The following is a 25346-nucleotide window of genomic DNA, read 5'->3' as shown; positions in this document are numbered from 1 at the left end:
ATATATATAGCTCAAATAACGTATTTTAATGAAATAATCCTTACTTTAAAAATTACTATTATTTTATTTTTCTTCGGCCACAGATCTACATGTGGCTCTGGCTTCACAGGTTGCAGACCCCTGCTCTAAAACCTTTTCTTTGAGCAACAACCCTTCCCAATTCAAGAAAACGAGTGAGTCTTCACATTATGACATCACAAAGTGGAACAGCCCCTTCCAGTAGTAGTCTACTTTGCCAGCACCGCCCCCAGGCTAACACACTCCCCACTATATCAGCAGAGCTAACAGTGAGCGGCAAAACGCTTTCATTTTATATGCACAATATGCACATTCATCTTTACAAAAGTTCGGATGTTGTTTGCGTGGGGGAAACGCAGACGCTGCCAAGGCCGGCTCCAGGTTGATATCATGAAATGGACGGCACACAAAGGGAGAGAAAGGTGGAGCATCAGAGAGTAAGGCATCTTATTACTGAGTAGACAAAGGAGCTCGTGAAAATAACTCATATTTAATAAAAAAATAGTTTGTCAAAAGTAATATAATGTCACATTATGTATTTTCCAAGCTATATGTCGCACCTGAGTATAAGTCGCAGGAGCAAAAAATGTCTAATCAAGAAAAATAAAACCATATATATAAGTCGCTCTGGAGCATAAGTCGCACTTTTGGGAGAAAAGTCTGACGTTTCAGAACAAATTTTAAGAGGCATCATATTCACGTCTACTGTCTCTTTTGACACGGGTCAGATTGGATGCTCATTGGTTGTCCAAAAACATTTTCATGAGACGCTCCTCTCCTGAGTATAAATCGCACCTCTGGCCAAACTATGAAAAAACTGTGACTTATACTCCAGAAAATTCAGTATATGGATTTAATATATTCTGAAAGGCTTAGAACAGCTTTATATAGGCACTTTGATGTTTTTTGTGCCATTTTTTTGATGATTGATCATGTATTCAGAGAGTAAGCTCAAAATTATTTTTCTGAGTATTTCTTTATTTGTCAGGGTGCAGGACCAGGCGAAAGCAAATGACACTTGAAAAAGAGCTTATTTGGTCCACCCAAAACTCAGAGGCAAGTTTCTAATAAACTCCTGCTGCTCTGCAGAAACTATGTTCCAAGGAATGACAAGTTTTTTTTTTTTTTTTGGCTAAAAACGGCATAATCCTGATTAAAAGATCACTGGGAATTCTTTAAAAATAGATCAAAACCACCAGCCAGTTTGACACAGAGGCAGAATTACTAACTGTGTTTCCCCAAGTACCCTAGCAAGCAATGAAATATGAAACAAATGTGCGTAAAAAGTAAACTGCCTCGTGGTCTGTTCCCTATTAGTTTTTGGGATAAACAAGAAAATAACTGCAGTTTATTGTATAAAAACATGTGCACTGATCTTCCTCCTATTTTAAGCTGAATTGATTCTGTTACTTCTTAAATTTACCAGTAGCTTTGTCCTTTTTTTAATTTGTGATCCATTCTGTTAAATTCCTTCAGATTTACATCATGAGGATGTCGAGTAAATTGTACGCAAAGTCATGGATCCATAGTTTCTATCAAGTTGACTTCTTTGTCTTTTTGTGTTAGTTGAGAAATCCAACATCTTTTGTGTTCTCCTGTTTTACTGAATATCACCCTGAACTACAATAGTCCCCCGCCTCCATTTAATCTTCAGTTAGTCTTTGTTCAGTGTGTGGATCCAGCTATTTTTTCCACTTGTCCCTCTTCAGATGTGGCTTTTTTTGAGTCTGGAGTCTAATTTGGTTTCTCACAGAGAGCAAAACAAACTTGGAGAATTTTGAGGCATTTTTACAGCATATTTGAAGGACAGAAAAGAAAAGAGCACGCCAAACTTTAACTCCAGCACCTTGCAAGCATTTCAGAAATCAGCAGCTGCAGCCACATTTTTATCCCACAGTTTGTGCTGAAGATTGTGATGTCAAAACACAAACTTACTGTCTTTGTAATACAATTAATTTGTCATTGTTAGTGAGAAAAAAAAAGATGTTTCTCAGTTTTGGTTGAAACAATCTTTTCAGATTTTTGGCAGATTTACAATCTGGTTCATGTTGTCACAGAGACAAAAAAAAAAAAGGGCCTCAACTATCAGTTAAAGACAGAATCATCTTTTGATCTATTTTCAAAGTGTTTCCTGTGGTTCTTTAATTATGATTGTGCATTTTTTTATCTAAAATTAGAAAACCTCAGGACATAGTTTTTGGAAAGCAGCAGTTGTTCATTAGAATTTCACCTGCAGCTAGTGGGCGGGATCGCTGAAGTGAAGCAGCCCCGCCCCCTTTTCCCTCTTAACGGAGGGAAGCACAGATCTTGTGGCCCACCAGTGTGTTTTCTACATCAGGAATAAACTCTGTTCCAACCACATTTTTCATCTGCTCCTGATTCACAATGATTTGAAAAAAGAAATACTCAGAAATGGAATTTTAAGCTTCATTTTTTATATAAATATATGTATATAAATGTCCTCTATCCTCATGTTAAAAACACCAAATACATGGTTTTCATTGGAGGGGGTCTTTAAATGGAGTCCACAGAATTGATTGGAGATTAGATTGGTCATTGGGAACAGATGCCAAGCAATCATGAGTGTTCATTTTGCTTCTTTTTTCACTGTAGTGAATGTATTAAGTACAAAATCGGAATTCTTCTCTCTGAAACTCTGAAATCAACCATGATTCCTGCAGGTGTGTCACAGCCTTTTCGACAACAGATTCCCTCTGATTGAGATTTTGGGTACCGGTGCAGGTCTCCTGAAAGTTAAATGGGTTCTGCGACTCATTTTTTTGTGCCTAAATCCTTGAAAAACCACTGCAGCCCAAATCAACTTTCAATAGAATTAATGCACGACTATTCACATCAATATAAAGGACAGTTTCAGTGTTTTTGTAAACTATGGACACAACTGTATGGTACATTTAAGGCTTTGTTATTACATTATATTTCTAGTGTTGAAAAGACTTCAAACCCTAAATGCAGGGGTGTCAAACTCAATCACACAAGGGGCCAAAATCCAAAACACACCTTAGGTTGTAGGCCGAACAGGATAAACATTTATTGAACACTGTAAAACTAAATTTTTAAAACTTAAAAACTTAACTTTTCAACATAATTATGAATTACATATATAGCATTACCTGCAGTAATACTAGTATGAATGCTGTAAGCTGAATTTGGCCCCAGAAGATGCTAGTGCTGATAACTAAAGATGCTGAAATTGACAGTTAAAAATGCTGAAGCTGATAGCTGAAACGCTGAAGCTAATAGCCAGCTAAAATATTAGCTAAATGCCAAATTATCCTAAATAATTTAAAAAAAAGGTTAAAACAGGTTAAATAAAGCAGCTAGCATGTACCTTAAAATACTAAACTTCAAAAAGTAAAAAAAAACTGAAAAAAGCCTAAATATGCAAAAACAGCTAGTGTCTGAAATTTTAGCTAAACTCCAAAATAGCCTAAAAAAAATCTTAGTAAATGCCAAAATAGTCCAAAAAGCTAACAGAATGCCAATTCTTAAAACTTTTAAACCGTAACCTTTTAACATAACTATGAATAATAAAAAGGCAGGAATATTATTCCAGAATAAATCAATTTAAACCTTAAACAACTTTCAATATTTTACACTTCATAAAAATATATTTTGTCAAAATTATACAAGCTAGATATAAGTGCAAGAACACTTTGGGCTGTTAATAACATTAAAATAAAATAATCTGGAGGGTCGGATAGTTTCCCTCGGCTGGCCAGATCCGGCCCCCGGGCCTCGACTTTGTAACACGTGATCTAAGGGGAACATAATTGAATTCTACCTTAAAGTTGCTCATGTCGCAAAGTCGTATTTGTAGCATCTGTTCTAGTTTCCTCGGCTGTAGGAAGTTCCCACAGCTCAGATGAATCCCACAGACAAACTAAGACAATTAAACGACTCTAAAGCCTGCTCCACGGCAGACAGTTTTGTCTTTAATAAGCTCACACGTCTTTATTCTCTGACAATGACGATAATCTCTTGTTTTGGACGAATTCCAGTGCCGGCCTCAGTGTGTGTGCTCTTCACTTTTGGCAGAATAGCAGCTTAATAATTGCCTCTTCTTTTGAGTGTATATTTGTTCTGTGAAAAGGCATGAAACCACACCATTCCTTTAGTCCAGTTCTCTTTTGGTATCATTCTTTTGGAGACTAAGTGATTTTTGTGCGGGTTTAATTGATTCGAGTCATTTATCGTATGTGGGCCAGCATCAACGTCTTATCCTTCGAGCTCCAATCAAAATGATCACGCTCAGTCATCTCTTCATCTCACTCAAAATGTCCAAAGTTTTTGCTGACTAGTCATCTTTGAATTACAGATCTCCGTCAGTGCAGTGCTTAGCAAGCAAAAACCTGTGGTAACACAAACCCGGGAGCATGATTAGGTGCTGTCAGATGGCCAATGTTTAGTCTGAGATCCAGCAGAACATTATGACACTTTAGAAAGAACCAGGTTATTGTTCAAATCTTTTTAATTACAGCACTAATAGTCATTTTTTTGTTTTTTCCTGAGGGGAAATAAATGAAAAATAAAAACGTAATTTTTTTTTACCAAAAAGCTTTGTGCCTTTCAGTTTTTGCCCAATTATATGTCTAGTTTGCACGAACATACAACACAAAGAAAACCTGTGTTTTAACAAGTTTTATAAAATTCTGGATTATCACAGCACTTCAGGCTTTCAGAAAATAATGGATCTTGACTAAAATGTAAAAAATGTATACGTTTTTTAGGTACCAAAGAATGTAATTGTTAAATATCTATCAGCTACCTACAAAACTTTGGCTTCAGGCAGGTTTCGTTGGCTCAAAGCTTTTCTTTTGTGCTTTATCTGGCACCATGACAAGCTTGATAAAACCAGTGCATGGAGCAAACCAAACGGATGAAGCAACAGCTTCTTCTTTTTGATAATACGCTGTTTTTTACTCTTTTGGCTTCTCGCCTAATAAAACAGAGCCGCCCTTTGGATTTCTATTTTCCTATGGGGTTGATCTTTTCCGTCAGGTCTGTGACAACCAATCAGAAACTGTTTTAGCCCTAAATGACAGTGCATGCTTCCTAACTTTTAGTATTGGATCTATCCAAAAATAACACATTTGTTTTTTGCAGTCTAAATGATCACTCCTGTCTGTTACCACAGGTTTTATCTGTGTATTTTTGTGTTTTCTTCTCCCTTTGTAAGAACATTTTTAGTGCATCCGTTCTGGTGATGCTGTTGAAAGAAGTTTAAGGCTCTTAAAATGAAAAATGAAACTCATCTGAGCTCCATCATTGTGTGAAACAGTCCTCCTGTGATCCCATGCAGAGGAGCAGCAGGATATGCTCCCTGTGGTTGATACAGGATATGTCACGTCATTCGTCTGCTCAAATAAAGTGTGTCTCTGTGTGCGTGTGCGGTGTTTATGGGAATCTTTGCCCTATGTGCTCCATATGTTTTTGCTTTAATGGGTACCTGTTTGTTTAGGAAGAGACTGAAATTCTGCCTCCCGGGACCACCTATACATACACCAGACAGCAAGTAAACCGAGGGATGCACAGTCAGGCATTCACAAACACACACAGCCATCCCAACATGTAAACACTTCAACCGCTCTGCTTGGCAGCTCTTGATTTCTTAATTCTGATTTTGATTAGAAGCTCGTCTTTCTTAGATTTCAGAAGTAGCACTGAGTTTAGTGGTTTGATGATGAAGCCAACACAGAATCTTTTAAAGATGTTCTTTGTTACCACTTTGGATTTGACGGAAATTTGCAGCAATGGTGGTCTTGAATATTTACAATGAAAAGCTTGTGAAGCCACTGGATTCACCCACGGCAGAAGAAGTTCAAATACATAACAGCCTTTGATGCAAGGTCGTAGCGGGTTTATGGATTAGATAATTGATTTCATGTTTGGTAAGAATGCACGGCTGTTTCAATATAAAAATACATGTTATCAATCTGATACTATCAAATTCCCCAGGCTGGGATCAATAAAGTCTTATCTTAATTCTATCTTAATTTATCAACATTTGAAAAACAATCTAGAAAGGCCATCCACAGCACGCTGTTACTCATTAGGATGTGATTGTGCACATATTGATAGCAAAGAATAGCATCTTTTTGGTTACCAATTCACAAGAAATAGAAAAATATTTACCTCTATATCATATTGATGACTAATTGCACAGAAACCATACAGACCACTGATTATTATTAACACAAAAAAATGTTGTGCAATGTTATTATTGGCTCACATTGTTGTAGAGGATTCTTGGAAGATTAGACAGTTTTGCTCACTTATTTAAACAATTTATTTAGAAAATCTATGTCAAAATTTCACCAAAGTTACATTGTAAAAATTGAAACTTTGGATCAATTAACAAAAGCTCTGTAATTTGTTGAAACTATGAGTTTTTATTAAAATACATTTTTAAGTTGAGTAAACTATCATTTCAGAATTTTAATTTGATGAAAACTAATAATTTTGATTGTATTAAACTACAGAACTAATTGATCAAATGTTTCACTTTTTGCCATTTAAGTTTTAAATTGTTTTGGGTTTTTTTTCTTTCCCTGTTGCTTTTCTATTTATTTATTTATTTAATTTTTACTGGTACAGTGATGTTCATGTTTTTATGTTGTTTATGTTACTACTGAACATAACGTGCTAAAGTGACAAACACCATTTATTTCTATCTAAATCTTTGTGTTTTCATCAGTTTTGTTGATTCTGATCTCATGTTTTAAATAAATGATGGTGATTTAATATCCACAGCCTGATATTACTCAGTCATTCAAGCAGAATTACCATTCTTGCTCTGATAGCTTTTTTTTTTATATATAACTCTCTTGCTGATTCTCATTCTTTCATGATAGTTATTCAAGATAGAAATTGGCCAATCAGACGCCTCAATAAAAGTAGGAGGTGCCTGCTGGCCCCCACGTCCAACATTGGAAACCTTTGATTGACAGATTCTCCCAAGTCCACTTTAAAGTGAAAGGGGTGTGGACTTCCATCAAGCTCAAGCCTGATTGGCTGGATTGGTACCATAGAAATGATGATGTCAAACAACTCTCACTGCACACTGACAACATAGCAGTGTCCATATTGTAAAAAATGGCAACTGAATTGACTTCATTCGGTGGAGCTGAAAGTAATTCATTTTCTATGTGTGACATCAGACTCACTTGCTCCAGTTTTCTAATAGAGTCAATAATTCACACCAACACTCAAATTTTCCCAGTTATTTGTGTTTGGGGGGGGGGGGTATCCTCTTAACCCAAGAACATTTTTGCCATTAAAAGCTGCACCATCACTTTTGCTGGATAATTTTTACACAATATAATATACTCATAAAAAAAAAATCTGTCATGAAAGATAGATCAAAATATGACAACACGTGATAAATAAAAGTCATTATTTTTTATTTTCAACTGTGGTTTATGTAACAAAATGGAAAATAAAAAAAAACATGGGATGATCCTAAAAGCATGCTTGAAAATGAATGAAAATTTTGGAATTTGAGAAGAAAACATATGTATAATATGTTAAAAAAATAATAATGATACTGGAGACTTGGCCTTTGGTCCACCCATTCCAGGGACATGTGAGACTTTACCCATGATACTCAGAAAAATATAACATATTGAAAATAATGTAAATACTTTAAACCAGATGAAAATAACCTGTCAATAGTGCTCTAGGGTTAACCCAACTAACCTGGTTCAACTAAAGTTTTAGGGTCTGACTGGTAGCTGGGTATCAAACCACCAACCCTGGAGATAACTGCTTTTCTAAAGTTCCACTGAGCATGAAAGAACAGGAAGAAACATACAAACACACACACTCGTGAGCAGATGTGCTCACATAAACACACATGAAAGTTAAGACAAACACAAACCTGAAACGGTTCATTTTCATCAGTTCTACAGAAACCTCTGTCACTACATGACACAAACTAATAACTAGAATACACTAAAGGAAACAGAACTCTCACAGATGCACTGCAGGATTTTTCAGACCTTGTTTGTTAAAGTAAGAGCACACAAACATGCTGTTCCGTTGTGTTTGTGAGTCTGTGTGATGGACTTGTGACCGATCCAGGATGTGTCCCACTTGTTGCACAATGAAGGCTGGAAGACGGCGCTGCCCCCAGTGACCCCTGGGAGGGTGAAGCATGCACAGCACGTGGATGAACTGACAGAATTAAAAAATATATCAGAGAGATTTTGCACTTTAGATAGAAAATGTAAACGTAACAACAAGGTATGCTATTATTAATAAATTAAATTAATCAAATTTAGATTTAAAAGTGCTACATCTTTCTTTTGATCGATGATAGAATTGATTAGCATTTTTTTCTTTTGGTAGACGTGTGATGCTAACTACTCCAGGCAAGTTGATTTCTTTGAAAGAATATGCTTGGTCATGAAAGCAAAAATGGATCTATAGAATTTGCCGCACGATGCAAAAGGAATGTCAACCCAGAGACAACAACTGTGAGAGCCAAGGGACAGGAAAGAGAAGACAGAGGAGAGTGAAGGAGACCGGATAAAGTAAATAAACATAGTCGGGAAGTGTTGAGTCCGCACACAGGACGTGGTTTAGTTTGTGTGTGCATGTGTGTGTGTTTATCAAGCCCAGCTGGCTCCCATTTGCCCAGGAATGAGTCTGCACCTCTCGGAGGCCCGCGCCTGCCATGCTTTGAAGGCCTCTATGTTGTGTGTGCATGGGTACATACGTTTTTGTTTGTATAGTAGCAGCTTCAGCGGAGATACCTTTAAAAATATTAAACCGTCTATTGATTTATTTATTTTCCCAATATGTATTTAAGGTACCTCGTCCCAAGTGATGATATGCATCCGCTCTCAAACACACACACACACAGACCCACACAGATTTCAGGTTTCACAAGCATTCACATAGACCCTTGAACAGTCACAAGGGGTTGATCTAACTGCTTCCAGATGGAAGTTTAGGACAGAGCACACACAAACACACAGACAAAGACTGGCTTTGGTAGAGTCAGCACAACTGGTCTTTTTAAATTAATGAAGTGTTGGTGGATGGGAAATGACAGGACGCTACTACAAGGACAGGAATAGCTCAACTCCTGATCTCTCCTCAAAGTTAAAATACCCACACTCGATTACTCATAGCACAACGTGAGAAAATGGTTGGTTTAAAGTTTTATAACTCAGTTTGTCTGTGTTTTCCTTCACAGATGTGACTCCCACGTACACTGAGCCCCTCATATTGAGGGTAAATGGCACACTGGCCACTCTGCATGTGGATGATGGAGAAAATTGCAAGAACAACACGAGTATTTCACAAACAGAGCTTTCAACACCAAACAAGAGTATTATTACATGTGAGTACTGCACACACACACAGCAAGAGAGTGACTGATGAGAGTTTTATTTCCATTACTGATCTCTGGTCAGATGAGTCACATTGTCCTGACCTTTAACAAACAGGTTTGCACACCCATACGAAATAGGTCAAGTAATCACAGACAAAAACATCTCTGCTTGCATTGAATAAAACCTTTATCTAAATGTCTAAAACACTTTTTGAAAATGTTCTTATGAATTTCCTTTCATCCTGTTTGTCTTCGTGTGAATGATGGTTAGCGTGTCGTTATGAAAGAAAAAGACTGAGATGGAAGTTGAAGGTGTACCAATGAAGCCAAAAACTGTCACAGTTCCCTAAACTTCTGTTGAGCAGAAACCAGTTTTTCCTGAACGTACCGGCCAACGACAAAACAGACTTTTGCTCTGGGAGATGAGAAAAAAAATGGGTTAATGCAGGCTCATTTACAAGAATGAGTGAAAATCCTAAATATGTTATAATATATTTAATAATGCACCTCAACATAAGTAATTGACCTTTTCGGGCTATATTCAGACCATTGACTGTATATGAGAAATGGACTGAGTGAGTGAGATGCCACTTGTAGAAAATGGCTCTAAATGAAGTAAATTCAGTCACCCTTTTTTAGCAATACAGCAGCTGCCATGTTAGAGCAAGAAATCATCAGTAAGAAGAAATTGGTCCTTATACAGTCATTGACTGTATAAGTTGGAACTAGACTGAGCAGCTCCTCCCTTTTCGTGTTCCAAATAGGAAGTACCCGCTGGTTGCAAGACGGCCACAGTCCCATGGACTTCCATTGAGAAATAGACTGTCATTTTATTTGTCAGAATAATCATTCTTGCTCTGATGCTTCTGCCTTAGCACATTCTTTCTAATCCAATTTTTTTTAAAGATACTTTTTTTTTATTGCAAGTTATTCAAGTTATAAACTGACCAATCAGATCCCTCAGTTAAAGCATGTGGTGCCCACTGGCCCCGCCTTGAACGTTTGATTGACAGATTTCCCCGAGCCACTTTCAATGGGAGGGGTGTGGCCTTTCGAACAAGCCAGAACAAGCTCCCTCGTGATTGGCAACAGCAATTCCTTTAAAAACGTGACTCAGCGCGACTCGGACCAATCGCTGTTGAGGGGCGGCAATCGGTTGAAATATGGCGGTAGACGTATCAGGAAGTGACGGCGAAGGCTCTGGCCTGATTTTGCAATGGCTGAAAGTAATGCATTTCCAATAGGGGACCTCAACTATTGCTATGTCCAGTTTATACTTATACAGTCAATGGTCTGAGTCAACTTTTCTGTGGCAACCACTCTGGCCAATCAGGCATAAGCTTGTTGGAAGGCCACACCTTTACCAATTGAAAACAGACTTGGGAGAATCTGTCACTCAAACATTTCATACGTTCAACATGAGACCTCATACTTTTATTGAGGCACCTGATTGGTCAGATTACAAATTGAATAACTTGCACATATCATAAAAAAATGAGGATTAGCAAGAGCATGTTAAAGAAAAAAAGATATCAGCACAAAAATGGTTAATAGGATGACTGAGGAACAGATGTTTATTTCCCGATAGAAGTCTATGGGATTTTGGCTTCTTGGAACCAGCAGGTACTTCCTGTTTGGAGAGTGGGGAGGGGAATATGACTTATTCCAGTTCTCATGTACAGTCAAATATTTAAACCAAATGATTTTGCCTGTTAGAAGGTAATTTCAATAGATCCTCTTATAATGACCGTCAGTTTTTGCTATTTATTACTAAATTCTGGCCTATTTTTTGTAAGAACTGATACATTTTGAAGAGTTGAGGAACAAGCAGTTTAGCTCGTATTTTTGATAATATAAAAGCAATAATTGACAATTACTTCCATTCATAACAGCTTTACTTCTAGCCTATTCTACACATGCCAAAACATTTTACCCTCATATAAGCCTTATTTTAAAGGTATTTGTTCTTTTTCTTTTTGTGGTTTAGCAAAAGTCTTGCAGAGTCAGGAATTGTCACAAGGTTCACTTAAATTATAACTTTTCCTGCCTCATTTCACTGCTAATGTGGGCATAATATCATATTTGAATTTAATATAGTAATGTCATGTTTGTTATTATTAAAAAAATATCTTTCAGTTGTGAAATCCTATGAATGTTTCTTTTAAAAATGTGAAACGAACCTTAAAATTTTTACAGGAAAAATGTTATCCTAATGGTCTGCCTCTTTTTAGAAGTGAATTAAATTTTATTGACAATTTGCTTTCAAAAATCAATAGTGGTTATGTTTTTAATGTCAAAAACAATGCCTTTGACATTAAAAATCACGTTTGATTTTTAAAACTTCCAAATAGTTTGGAAATGGATTAAACAAATACAGTAAAAACAAATAACTAGGAAGTAAAAATGAGTTTTCCATGGGGAGCTCTGATGCAGACATATGTTGTCACTGGGCTTTTTTATGTTTTGCACAAAATATCAAATCAATCCAGAATGCTTATTATTTTACCTGTAGCTTCTATTCCCAGGTGTGATGGTTTATCCTACACTTTACGATCTAAAATGTAATAAGTGAGTGATATATGCAGCTGTGAAAACACTTTGTTTTTTCATACCTTTACAAAAATATTTCATTCCCTCAGAGAAAATATAGCATTTTTCACATTTTTCTCATGTTTTTTTTTTCAAATTTTCCAACAGGTTTTGCAGTTATATCTAAACAAAATCGGAATCTTACTTTTTTTTATGTTTTTGTTTGTTATCTGTGTTAAAAGCTCAGTTATGACATTTCTTTATCATTTAAATTAAAGACCATTTGGTTCTTTTTAAGTAGAAATAAAATTGCAGAAAGATGGAGATTCATCCATTATGTTTCTTGCTGCTGAAGTTTTCTTGGATAAATAACTTAAATAAAAGGTTTTTATAATTTTTTTTATTACAGTTTTTTACCATTTATTTTTATTATTTTATTACCAATATTTTTTCCTCGTTCTAAAATTACAAGTCTCGTACTTTTCTCCTGAGATAAAATCCTCCCCTTGATGTGCATGAACAATCTAAATGAAGCCAAAAAGCTTTTGCTGCTCGGATTTTTCCTACTTTGGTGTTCCTTTCAAAGTAAAAGAATCTCACCTGAGTTCTGAACCTGGTTTTGTAAATCATTTATTCTTACAGAAAATGAGTTACCACAATATAAACCAAAAAAAAAAACTCTTAAAAGTCCCTCCCACTTCTATCATCTTTTGAGTGATTTTGGTGTTTTAATTATGAATATGCCGTTTTTAGCCAAAGTTAAGAAAACTGCAGGAACTCAGTAAAAATTCACCTCTGAGCAATCCCGCCCCCTTCCCCTTCTATAGTGGAGTAGAAGCTTGTGGCTTGTTGATCACATTTTCTACGTCACAAATATGCTCTTTTTCAAACTGTGTTTTTTGTCACCTCCTGATTCACAAAAATTTGAATATAAAAAAATACTCAGAAATATAATTTTGATCTTAATTTGTTCTCCATCATCAAACAAATGCCACAAAAATGTGTTTAAAAAAAACAAATATAGTCCTTATCAGAGTGGGTCTTCTGTATTTAGCCTCTAAGATAATGTCCAATAACTAAATGTAATTTCTTCACTGCTATCTAAATTGTTCCTTCCCGCCAGAAAAAGAGAAATGGTGTCAGCCACCTCTAAATTCCTCCTCACTCAGTGATGACTGACAGGAGGAATTTAGAGGTGAGAAAAGGGACAAATAGCCTGACATTTGAGCGTTTTGTGGGCAGCAATGAATTATTATCTTTCCTGGAATTCAAGGCTTAACCATCTGTTATCTGAGGTAACCACACAACCTACATTTTCAGCAGGAAATGAATACATAAATAAGTAGGTGAAATGTGTGTGAATGTCTACCGTCTGACTGTCATGTCTCGACCTGTACAGCTTTTTTTTTTTCACTTTTACTTTGGTGAAAACCTTAAACCCAGCAGCTCCTTATTGTTAGTTCAGAGGTTATGTAACTAAGCAGTTGTAGTTTTGTAACTGTGGAGTTTGTCAGATGAACACCGACAGACTATATTTTTTTTCATGATTATACGTCTGTCTCCTTGCCTTTTTGTGTAGCTCTTGTTTTGTCTGTGCCCATTGATGTGTGTTTTGTTAGAGCCCCCACAAACCACTATCTGCACTTAAAGTGTGGTCTGTCTCATTTGCCAGCAGTAAATCAATCATCTGTGTACAGTATCTGTCCTCATAATGAGTGTGTAGTCGTTGTAAAATGGTTGTGACTCAGACTCTGGTGAGCTCATGGCTGTGTGACATCTGTGAACGAGAGAAAGCCGGAGGAAACAGAAGTGCAAACAGAAAATGCCAGAGCCTCTATCTTGTGTCGATGACACGACAGCTGCACGGAGTGTCTGGCTCAGCCTTTATGACGAGCCGGCGGGGAGCAGCGAGCGCGCTGACATGTGGGAGTGTGTGATAGAAACACAGTGCAGTCCGCCTGGGAAAGTGATGTCATTAACAGTGTTGTCCTTGACGTCACGCTCGCAGCAGGATCTGCAGGTTCACAGATGTGGAAGTGCTCTGGACTGGAAACAGTGAGACACATGTATTCAGTTACCAGCAGCATCACAGCGGTATTTACAGTAAAAGGCTTTTTTAAGTTTTTATCAGTTTTCCTGTTTTAAAAGGATGAGATAATCAGAGATGAGAACGTTTGTGTAAAGACAGGCCAAATGGAGGAGTGTGTGATCGTGTTATCCAGGAAAAGCAGGTTTGGAAGTACTGAGAATTATAACAAAAAAGATTCTAATAGAGATGAATACAGCTGGCTGTAGTAATGGGAATCATGCCTGAATCTTGGATGCAGGGATTTTTGGACCTGACCAATTCGTAGTTAATCGAGAAAGGACAATTCCAATTTTTTTAATAAAAAAAAAACAAAAAAAGAATAATAATTAAAAAAAACATAAATACATATATACAAAAAATAAATTTTAAAATGTGAAAAAAACTCAACAATTCCAAATTAACATTAAATATTATCATATTGGTGGGAGAGTTAAAAAAAAATGAAAAAGAAAAACAGAAACAAATCCAGGCCCTTCTACAATGACTGTATATAAAAGCCCAATGAAAATAGTGTTTTTAGTGTTTTAACATGTTTTCTGTGGGATTTCTCTGATGGTGGAGGACATATATTAGCCTTGAAGAATCCAAGAACATTTTTTCTGAGCTTTTAAATGTAATTTGACTTTTTTTTGTTTTGTTTTTTTCTTTATTTTGGGAGGTAGCAAACAACAACAACCAAAAAATAAATAAAAAACTTTAAGGAAAAAAACAAGAAAAATTAAGAGCAAAATTAAATTGATTTAAACACCCTGTTAATTCTCCAGGTTTATAGCAAATCACCAACATGGTCGCAGTAAAATGTGTACATATGCCACGACTTTGCACTCTGAAATACCGTGTATAATATACGCCAAACACGCTTTTTTGCGTGCATATGATACGCAATGATAGAGAATGGGTTGCGTCGGCGTACAATATACACGGCTTTTTAGGTTTCGTTTTGATCACGTGGTCAGAAATCCTCCGGCTTTTTTCTAAATGACGTCGTTCCTGGTTAAGGTTAGGATTACGGTTATGGTTAGGGTTAGAAAAGCAAATTGTTGGTTTGTGGGGCTGTCTGTGATGCTCACGGCTCCACCAGGGGACGTGTCAAACGTGGAAAACACATTTTAACACGTTTAGGACCGTGCGTATTATATGCACGCAAAAACCGGTTTTGGCGTATATTATACACGGTATTTCCCAAATCGTGGAATATGTACGCATTTTACTGAGACTGGGCTGAAATCACAGTATTTGTTCATTTTGAATTGCAGCAATTAACAGCACCCAAAACACACAAGTAAGAACTTAAAAAATGAATAAATAAAATTAAAAATATATGTTTCAGCTCAAAAAACTGCCTCCAAATTCTCCAGGGTTAGCAAAACTAAGCTTAAATTTGCCTCTTTATTTCAAGTGTTGTGAATCAGAAGCAGACAAAAAAATGCTGTTTGAAACAAATTGTAGTTGTCATGTAGAAAATATTATCAGCAGGCCACAAGCTCCCTGCTCCGCTCCATCCTGATGCATCCAGTTGTAGACATGGATCCATGTATTCCTGGTTTGTGGTTAAAACTGGATAATACTGGATAGTTCCAGTCTTCCTCGCCAATTTTGTTGATTATGTTATTTTGGGGATGTTAGGAGCTGTGAGCTAGGAGGACTGTGAAGAGCCCCTGTAACGGGGAGGGTAAGGGGGTTGGATTGCTGCACAACTCACAGATGCATTTTTAATAAAATCCTGCCACTCTGCAGAAACTATGTCCTAGAAATGACTCCGTTTTTTATTTTTATTTTGGCTAACAATGGCACAATCATAATTCAAAGACCACTGGGAGCACTTTTACAGTAGACCCAAAGATGATCAGAGAAGGTCCTTGGGTCCATCTAATGCCCCAAATGCTGCAGTTCCTTAAATGACCACCGAGGCTGGTTTCAAAAGAGCAGTTTTCCATAGACCTTTCAGTTGAAAAATTAAGAGGAGCGTATTAAATGAATTTGAAATAAACACAAAGAAGTCTTCCTGGATGAACTTTTTCAAGTTTCTTTAACTTTTTCATAACTATAGTTTGAAGAAAAAACTTCTTGCAAAAAGCAGAAACTCTTAGTTTTTCTGTAACACAGTTGGTGTATCTTGATAAAATATTAACATGTTAAACAGTTAGATGTTTTTTATTTCTGCATCTTGGAGTTTGTATCTTCCTTTTCTTTATTTGATATTCGGAATATGTCCGGATATTTTTTATTAAATAAGGGATAAATAAAACATAAATAAAACAACTAGTTATACCAAATTAATCATGTTTGTAGTATTTATAACTTTGAAGAGAAATATATTTTGTAAAAAATAAAAAGCCGCAAGATTTGCTGCGGTGGAGCTACAAATAAGTTTTCTGTCATACTTGATTTGAAAAGAAAAGTATTATGAAAGAAATAAACACAATATAAAAGTTAAATATGGATGTCAATTTCAATCTCAATTTAATAGACTCCTCTTTGATTGTTTTTCTGTCTGTTTTTCTGTCTGGTTTCAGCTATCTTAGTTTATTGATATTTATGGTTTACTGATAACCATCATTTCACAGAGTTGTGTTAAAGAGTTCAACCCCACACATGTATGGATGACGTGGATCTTACTGGTCTACAAAAAAACTCTTTTATCCTCAGTGTTGTTGGTATGAGTAGTTTCTTTTTTTTTTTTTACCAATCAGCTCTTGCCTTTAAATGTTTCATAAAATTCCAATACAAACTAATGAATAATAAACCAAAAACTGCTTGAAGAAAGCAGACGGTTTACTTGTTTTATCTACAACAGAAACTTGAGAAATAAACATTTTTTTGGTCTAAAACATTTTTCACAGTGACAGTACGTAAATGTTGTGCTAATTAATAATTTGGTTATTGATTAATCCGTGTTTGCCTACATTTTTTTAAATAGCTATTTAGTTATTTTAAATAATATCTCATGCTTTCCTCTAATCAGTGTGGGTGCTGTTTCTGCTTTTCTCACAAAAGCCTGTTGAGTTATCATCACAACAGATTACTGAACACTAAAATAGCCCTGATGTGTTACAGTCTAGAGAGGTCTCCCACATCACACTGTCAGAAAATGGCTGAACGTTACCCCAACAAACGACATATAAACTCCTGGAAGTCACACTTAACCAAAATCCAAAAACCTGTGTTGTTTTCAGGACTATGGCCAAATCTGAATTCTTGCCCTATACTGACGGCTTCTACCTTTTACTTATTCCTACCTACCCCTACATTTAGCCCTCCAAAGAGTTATGGAAAAATAGTTTCTTCAAATTCAGACGTTACTCCCACTCTATGACATCATCAGTAGTCACCAGTAAGCTACGTTAGCACAGAGCTGCTAGCGCTCGGAAAATACATAACAATATTGGTTTTAGAACTTTAAAAAGGTCATTCAACTCATTGCTTACATTTAAATGTAAACTGTGCTTCAGAGTGCACCGACATGAAGAAATGGTCTTCTTCTCCGCGACAGCGCAAAGCGGAACAACCTCGCGTCGGAGGACTGTGCATCCGCCGCAAGGGTTAGCCCTTAAAAAAACTATTTTGGAAAACCCTACCCCTTCAATGCCCCAAGAATTGTAGGGGTAGAAAAAAATATATATTCGGCCTTATTATAACAGTAGTTCATGAAAAATTTTTCCTTCGAACTGGGGCCCACTCAGTATATTTTTGACATCTGCTCCTGATTCACAACAATTTGAATGAAGAAATACTCAGTTTCAGCTTAATTTTCTCTATAAATATCCTCTACCATCAGAAAAAAACCCTCAAAACATATTAAAAACACCCAAAACACAATTTTCATTGGAGTGTGGGTCTTTTAAAAGTACTTCCTGTCATCTAAAAAATGGCAAACAACTGAAAAATGCAACACGAGTTGTTTTTTTCTTTTATTAACATAATAGAATATTTTTTGTACAATAATGAATAAACATTTGCTTTAAAAATGCAGATGTGTTGGTCACAAGTTATTCATTTGCAAGATATTTATTTTGTAAGATCTGAAGTAATATATAACAACTAGAAAAATATATTTTTAATGGTGTCCATACAAATTAAGATAAAAATAGTGAATTAATGCAAATTCTTCAAACAGCAGCACTTTAAAAAAAAGTTTCCTGTGCTGCAATGTAGACAGGAGACAGGTCCGACAAACAGGTAGCTATAAAAACAACATTTTATTATGCTTTTTCGACTGAGCACTTTAGCATAATTACTCTGTCACATGTGTTGCAGACTTACAAAGTATTTTTTTTAGGTTTTGCAGCCAAATAAACTTCCATTTTTACGTGTTCTAGTGAAAGAAGGTGCAACTAAACAAACCCCGTTCACACTGATGTTAGTTATAGTCCCGTATAGCTGCCAAAATATGTTCAGATGTATTAAAAACAATTTGAAGAAACATTTTACAGCCTGAACTTCTCATTTTACAGTTTTTCCTGCTCGAGTGTTTGACAGTGCCAGCTAAAATAGTATAAAAAACCTCAGAAGGGAGTCAGTTGCAAACACAGGGGTCTGGGCTGAATTAAAGGCAGATTAGAATAGTTGCTCCTTTCTGGTGAACACAGCAAAATGTATGAAAAATGAACAGCAAAGCACAGCCGACCTGTTTTTATCAGTAATTACATCTTGTACATTTGATGCTCATTTTAAAGTCTTAGTCATCCAGCTGGTGTGCAGCCCAAGTGCAAGATTTCAAAGCAGAAAATACTTGAAATAATCTCTTAAATGCTTTTCTTGAGCTGCTGGGGATTTGTGGGTTAAGAAGTTGTCCAACATTTCTTCCTATGTTTTAGCTTATTAAGTGGGCTTTAAAGTAAACATCTTTTTGGTTAAAAAGAAAAAAAAAATCTTGTAAAAAAGAGGCTTTTGTTGAAGTTCATAGCTTGGCTCTCGTGTCTGTATTCAGGACTTCTTGAAACGTTGCCAACTGTGGAGAAGACCTTTGGAAGGCAGCTCGAGCAGAGACAGACAAACACAGTCATGACTCATTCCTGCAAAGGATAAGTTAAGAAAGAGCTGCTCTTTGTTCTGGGAGGGAAGTGTTTAAATACAGGCCAGCTGAGTACCAGGAAAAGGGAAAGAGATGGAGGGTGTGTGAAGAACTTTATGCTCCTGCATTTGAATGACACTGACTCATTCAGACTTGCTCACAAAATAATAAAAACAAAAAGTAGCATCTGCAGAAAGGCTTCAAACCTGAGCATACTGGATGCAGCAGGTATGTACGATAATGTTGCAACCTAATTTGTTGTTATTTTTAGTTAACAGTCTGCTGAATCACTGTGCCTACAAGTCACACCCATGAATCTTCTTGTCCAAAAATGTACAAGCAGCAAAAGTATTTTTTTTTCCCTCCTTTGCTTAGTTTCTTCCTGTGCTGCAGACAAAATGAGCCTTGTTTTTGTGCACGCATATATTTGAGTTTGTGAGCTGGCCTAACCTCAGTCTCTCTTTAGACAATCCCGACTTCCCAGTCTCTCCTTTCTTTCTTTCTCTGGGCCTGTCTGCTTGCCAGATCCACCCAACATACTGGGCTCCTTCACACGAACACATGGATACCACACACATGCATGCATCACATTCTCATGAAAAAAGTAAAACGCCACTGAGGATAGTTCTGAACTTCAAGGGGATGGTGAAAAGGAAGATATAGAAAACAGGAAAAGAGAAACGGGTTTCAGGAGAGAAGCGGGCTTTTAGGAAGAAAGACTTCTTCCATCTTTGCATGCATGCATGTACATCCACACAACCCTACACACACACACAGACTGTGCCTGCAGGCCTGCCAAACATCTGGAGCAGAGTTAGAAAACGCTGAATGAAGGAATCCTAAGTAACACTGGATTGTTGTGTGACCGAGACCACCAGCCAATCAAAGCGAGCTTGCTTGGGTTATCTGTCTCTGATGGTGGTTATGAAACTTTTTTTTTTCTTACCATTCATATTCAGTAGTTGGATTCAGCAGTTAGTGTAAATGTGTGTGTAGGGTTTGATTTGTGGCTCTTTTGCAGCCTACACCGCCCTGTTAACTCTTGTCAAATTTCTCCACAGCATATGCTTTCAGCTCAGAAAAAATGCAGGGCCTCAGTAGGATGATATAAAATACTAGCATAATATATATGAACCAGGCTCCTTAATTTATTCTTATTCACTGACGGTGTGTTTTGCTTGGCAGCGGAGGTGAACTTTTCTGCTCTTTTCTCTAAAGCTGTCAGGACTTGGAGGAGAGGTGAAAGTGACTGTTTATTTAACCAGCATGTTCAAATGTTTGTGGACTTTCTATGTGTTGCATCAGAAAAAACGTAGAAAAATAGATGTTTTTTTGAAGACTCAACTCCTCCTGCCTTCTACCCGTTCTTGTTACTCTGCATCTTCTCTTATTTTGTGTGTCTAGATGAGACTGATCTGAGACCAGCCGAGGAAAAAGCTCTTTATATGAACTAATGCTTTTTGGGTGGGCTCAGTAATTGGACTCGGTTTCCCAGGGCCCCTTTCTCTATGATGCTGTGTAAGCAAAAGTCAGCACACACAAGAAAACATGCTTCAAAAATACAGACAGAGCAGTCTTACTAGAAACTAAAGTTCAAGACCTTCAAAATGTAATTTTATTATGCTCAAGACTGTCTAAACTTCACCAAATTGATTCTCTAAATTAAATCTTCTTTTCCCCAAAGTAAATATATGATCTTTGGTTTGATTCCCAGCTCCACCTGCTGCTCGATCCACCCCCATCCACCCCACACAGCCGTGCCGGTCGCAGCCCCACAGTCAGCTTCGCAACGGAGCCAAGAGCCTGGAGCACGTGCACTGCCCTCACACGCACTGTTTGAATCACACGCCGCACGCCTTTCAGGCCAACCCCGTCAGGAACGGGGGCTCTCACAGACATCCAAAGCTGGGCTCTCTGCCTCGAGGCGGCTCGTCCACCTCCTCGTCTTCATCAGCGGGGCCCAAATACTCCAGGAAACTGCAGTCTAACCCCTCCATCACCTCACAGAGCAGCAAGAGGAGCAAGAGCAGCTCCAAGAGCAACAGCTCCCAGATTCCTACGGAAGCGCAGGATGGTGAGACTCACACTCACATCATCCACAGAAAGGAGGGTTTTTCTTGGCTTCTTTTCTGTGCTTCTCATCCAGAGAGGTTGTCAGCACTGAACTGAAGAGTCCTTCAGGATGAGGAGAGATATCTGGTTTAGAATTAGAAAAATAAGTTCAGTTGCCTTTGATGGAAGCTGTCTGGATCACTGTGAGATAAATGACGGATGCTGAGCAAAGAAAACTCTTTATTTCTGGCAAATTACAGTAAAAGTTCACACTTTCCTTCTTACCAAATTAATTAAAGAAGTCAATAAACATGTAATTAATGAATAGGAATGACAGGCGTGAACTGAATAAAATGTTGAGGTTTGGTTGTGATCAGAAGAGGCTTAGTGAGTACGAGTGACAAAACGTTGAAGCTGGAGGTTAAGACGGAGAGCATGGACAAAAATGAATTCATCTGGACTTGGAGAAAAGGATGCAGAGGACGGGGTTAAATGGATGCAGATGTTGCGTTGCGGTGACCCATGAAAAGAGCAGCCAAAAGGAAGAGAAGAGAAAAGAAGAGAAGCAGCTGCTTCAATTGACGTTTTTGAGGTTTGGGAGCTCCTGACAGCTCAAAACTTTCTGCTGTCATGACCTCTTCCTGGCTAGCTGTTAGTTTCATGCACTGACCTCTTGTCTAGAAGGTTCCTTTGACCACAGATAACAACACAGTTACGTCAGAGAGACAAGATTCAAAGCAGAAAAAGGGAAAAAAAAAAGTGATTGAATTGAAAAGTTTTTAAAGTTAGAATTTGAGGTGAAAGTTTAATTAAAAAACCTCTAAATTAAATGAACTAGATGAGATTTCTTCCTTTTATCAAAAATACAAGGACAAGTACTGAATACAACATATGTTTGACAACTTTGTGAATGGAAGGGAGCAGTTTGAAGAATAAAGTTCAGATTTTATGTCTGCGCCTTAATCAAGAAATGTATATGTATGTTTAATTGAATATATATACATATCTTGAGATGATGCATCATTAGATATTCACACAATAGAGAGAAAACAATGAAAAATAGAGAATGAAGTAAAAAGAAAGATAAAGGCACAAATCCCTCCTTGTATTTATTCTTTTCTTAAGGTGTAGTCAGACTCGACATATTTGGTTTGCTTAAAGTGAACCAGAGTTCTTTCCCCTTTAATGCGGAACAAATTTTTGGTCTGAATACGTTCAAACAAATCCTCGTTCGGAACCAGGAACCGCTCTCGGACACATCTTTCGAGGTGGTCTTTGTTTCCAATCGGACTGAACTTCGGTTTGCTCTGACAGTCCTCAGTTTGAATACAAAGCAGTCCAGGAGCGGAATAACTGGACCAAAACTGTAGCTGGTAGTGACATCACGTAAACGAAGTAAGAAATGAAGCAACAGGACAAATGTTAAGGCTTGGTAATACTTCAAAGCGATGATTTATCGCATCAGTCGCATCCACAACCGTTCATGCTGATGTTGGCTGGTTTTGCTTGGGACTGTCCACCAAACCTGCAATGAACTTCTGAGAGGTGTTTATACTTTTCATCTCCAGCGTTTGTTTTTAATGTGAGGAACATCTTGCTCACATTCTGCAGCGACTGGAGCGAGCCGTGCAACCAAGCGATTTCGAATCACTTGGAAGTATAAACTAGCCTTAAAGCAGCGATTCTTGTGTTATCAAGCAGATAATAAAAAACGGTCCAACTGTTTACTTGTTAGAACATTTATTAACACCGCTGAAAACACTTCTTACGTGCTTTTTCTGTGTCTCTTTATGCAACACGCACCTACCGCTGCTGCTCATCCCAAATGCCACATTGTAGTTCCTTAACAGGATTCTCTTATAAACAAAACCATAACACCACAATGATAGGAAAGCAACTCATTGAAACGGGGTGGGATGAATGCAGGCTCATTAAAACAACTTTTAACTTTTAGCACTGATCATCCTACCGTCATAGCCGTCGTCTTGTCAGTAACCGTTTTAGGGTGTGCGTCCACCGTACCAAAGTAGCAGGAAAATTACTGAACTGGACTCTGATACGGACGTTCAAAATTGATCAGCAAAATAAAAAGTTTGAATCAGTGATAAATCCCAAAGATTCCAAAGCACAGAACTTTCATAATTTTCACCTCTAGTTGTTTTGTCACATCCTCGTAATTCCTAGCCAGTGAGTGCAGAGATCTTTAGTCACATGGTTTTGTTTACAAGCTTTGATTCAAAGCAGAAATGTTCAGTTGAAAGGCATTCTGAATACAGACCAAACGCAATGTCTCAATCCCAAACAAATTAAGCGGTCTTGGACCGAAACAAAAGATTTTACCGCCCAGCCAGCAAGGCCAAGTGGGTCTCATATGGTTTTAAAGTGGGCAGAAAATGTGGGCCCAAAAAGGATTTATCCGCAGTTTCTATGGTGGCCCCTCCTGTGTTTGCCCACATTGACTTGAGTGAGGATTCAGTGGATTAGCTCACTATGCTATCCAGCTGTGCTACCAAGCCTCGCTTTGGCGTGCTAGTGAGCTCTTCCGTAGCAAGTTAGCGAGCTCCACTGTAGTATGCTAGCCAGCTCTGCTGAAGCAAGCTCCATTGTATCATGCTATCAAGCTCCACTGTAGGATGGTAGCAAGCTCCACTGTAACATACTAGCACACTCCCCTGTAGCATGCTAGCAAGTTCTGCTATAGCATGGTAGTGAGCTCCTCTGTTTTGAGCTAGTGAGCTCCGCTGTATCATGCTAGCAAGTTCCACTGTAACAAGCTAGTGAGGTCCATTGTAGCATGCTAGCGAGCTTCACTGTATTGAGCTAGTGAGCTCCTCTGTAGCATGCTAGCGAGCTTCACTGTCAAGCCTTCCAACTTAGTGCCCACTTAAACCATTGTAGACAAACCCATTTGGGGTCCACATTTTGTGCCCAGTTTTAAACCATATGGGGCCCACTTGGCCTATCTGGCAGGGCATTCCTAAATCACTGTAAGAAACATTTAAAACCCTTCTTTACCTTAGACAAACACATGTTAGTAAATTTGCTCTTTAGCTCGTCTTGAAAAGCATAAAGTGAAACAATTTCAAATGTTGGTTATTAAGACACTTTTCCCTCTTGTCCCCCCAGACTGCTGCGTTCACTGTATTCTGGCCTGCCTGTTTTGTGAGTTCCTAACGCTGTGCAACATTATGCTGGACTGTGCCACCTGCGGCTCCTGTGCAGGCGAGGACTCGTGTTTCTGCTGCTGCTGCGCGTCGGAGGAGTGCGGCGACTGTGACCTGCCCTGTGACATGGACTGTGGCATCATCGATGCCTGCTGCGAGTCAGCAGACTGCCTAGAGATCTGCATGGAGTGCTGCAGCCTTTGCTTCTCCTCCTGAGGTCTGGCGTCCCCTTTCGAGTGTGCGGGCCGAGCCTTTGGCTCTTTGCTGAACCAGCCATTATCACGATTGAGCCCCTCGTGCCGTCGGAATTACTGGAGTTCTTCAAGCATGAAAAATGACCTTCGAGAGGCAAATGAGAAAGCGGGTCCGTTTAACCAGATTTCAGTGTTTTTCTGTAGATAAAAGGAGCAGCATAATGGAAAAATGGACAATCAGATCTCAGTAAAAACATAGTCTGTCCTTGGCAAGGTTAAACTCTGCCAGTCTGATTGCTTACAGTGGCCTTTGTGAAATACAGACACTGAGTAGGAGGGGCTAAATCTCTCCTCTGTCTTTGTTATTCTTCATTGAACTAAAGACATAAATGGTGGTTTGTGGCAATACGACTAAAAGACTTCCTTTCATAATATACTTTATAAACTGACCTATTTCAGCTCAGGATCTTCAAAGTATAGAAAAGTCAAAGGTCAAATAGCATTTCTAGTGGACTCAATTCCAGCTCTGACATGTGAAAAGAGTTTTTCAAAGATCTCTCATAAATCTTTCACATTCTGTTTAATGTTTGATGTAATCGAGGGACTTTAAAAGCACAAGTTACGCTCATCTTGTAAAGTTATGGGACCTTTAACACAGTCTTGCCATATGAACAAACGCTTGTCCAGAATTTTCAAGTAGGTTCCTTACATTTACCTAATCTGTATTAATCCCGGTTTTGTAGATTGTAGTTTAGATATTTGCATTTCACCTCCAATGTGAAAAAACGACATTTGTGTGTTATCAGATTTGCTGAGCTCTTTGTAGAGCAGACATTGCTCAACACCTAATTTAATTCCTAGAGTGGAAAAATCTCTTGACATTACGCTAAACTAGATAACATGAATGGTACCGTTTAGAGAGCAGCCC

General features: G+C 37.8%; 1 protein-coding gene across 2 annotated transcripts in view; it reads left to right on the top strand.

Annotated features, from left to right (window-relative positions):
- Window positions 1-24824, top strand: part of mdfi (MyoD family inhibitor) — a 31035-nt gene extending 6211 nt beyond the window's left edge. Inside the window, exons 3-5 of one of the 2 annotated variants that reach the window (XM_024269080.2) lie at window positions 9239-9385; window positions 20723-21082; window positions 24187-24824. In XM_024269080.2, the coding sequence (XP_024124848.1) occupies window positions 9239-9385; window positions 20723-21082; window positions 24187-24440 (761 nt within the window). In that variant the 3' untranslated portion in view covers window positions 24441-24824. The remainder of the gene's footprint in view (window positions 1-9238; window positions 9386-20722; window positions 21083-24186) is intronic. The other variant, XM_024269081.2, reaches the window with a different exon arrangement.
- The last annotated feature ends 522 nt before the right edge of the window (window positions 24825-25346 follow it).

The sequence above is a fragment of the Oryzias melastigma genome, linkage group LG5 (genome assembly GCF_002922805.2).
Source record: "Oryzias melastigma strain HK-1 linkage group LG5, ASM292280v2, whole genome shotgun sequence".
NCBI lineage: Eukaryota > Metazoa > Chordata > Actinopteri > Beloniformes > Adrianichthyidae > Oryzias > Oryzias melastigma.
Note: the sequence above shows the minus strand (reverse complement) of the source record. Positions and strands in the feature narration are given on the sequence as shown.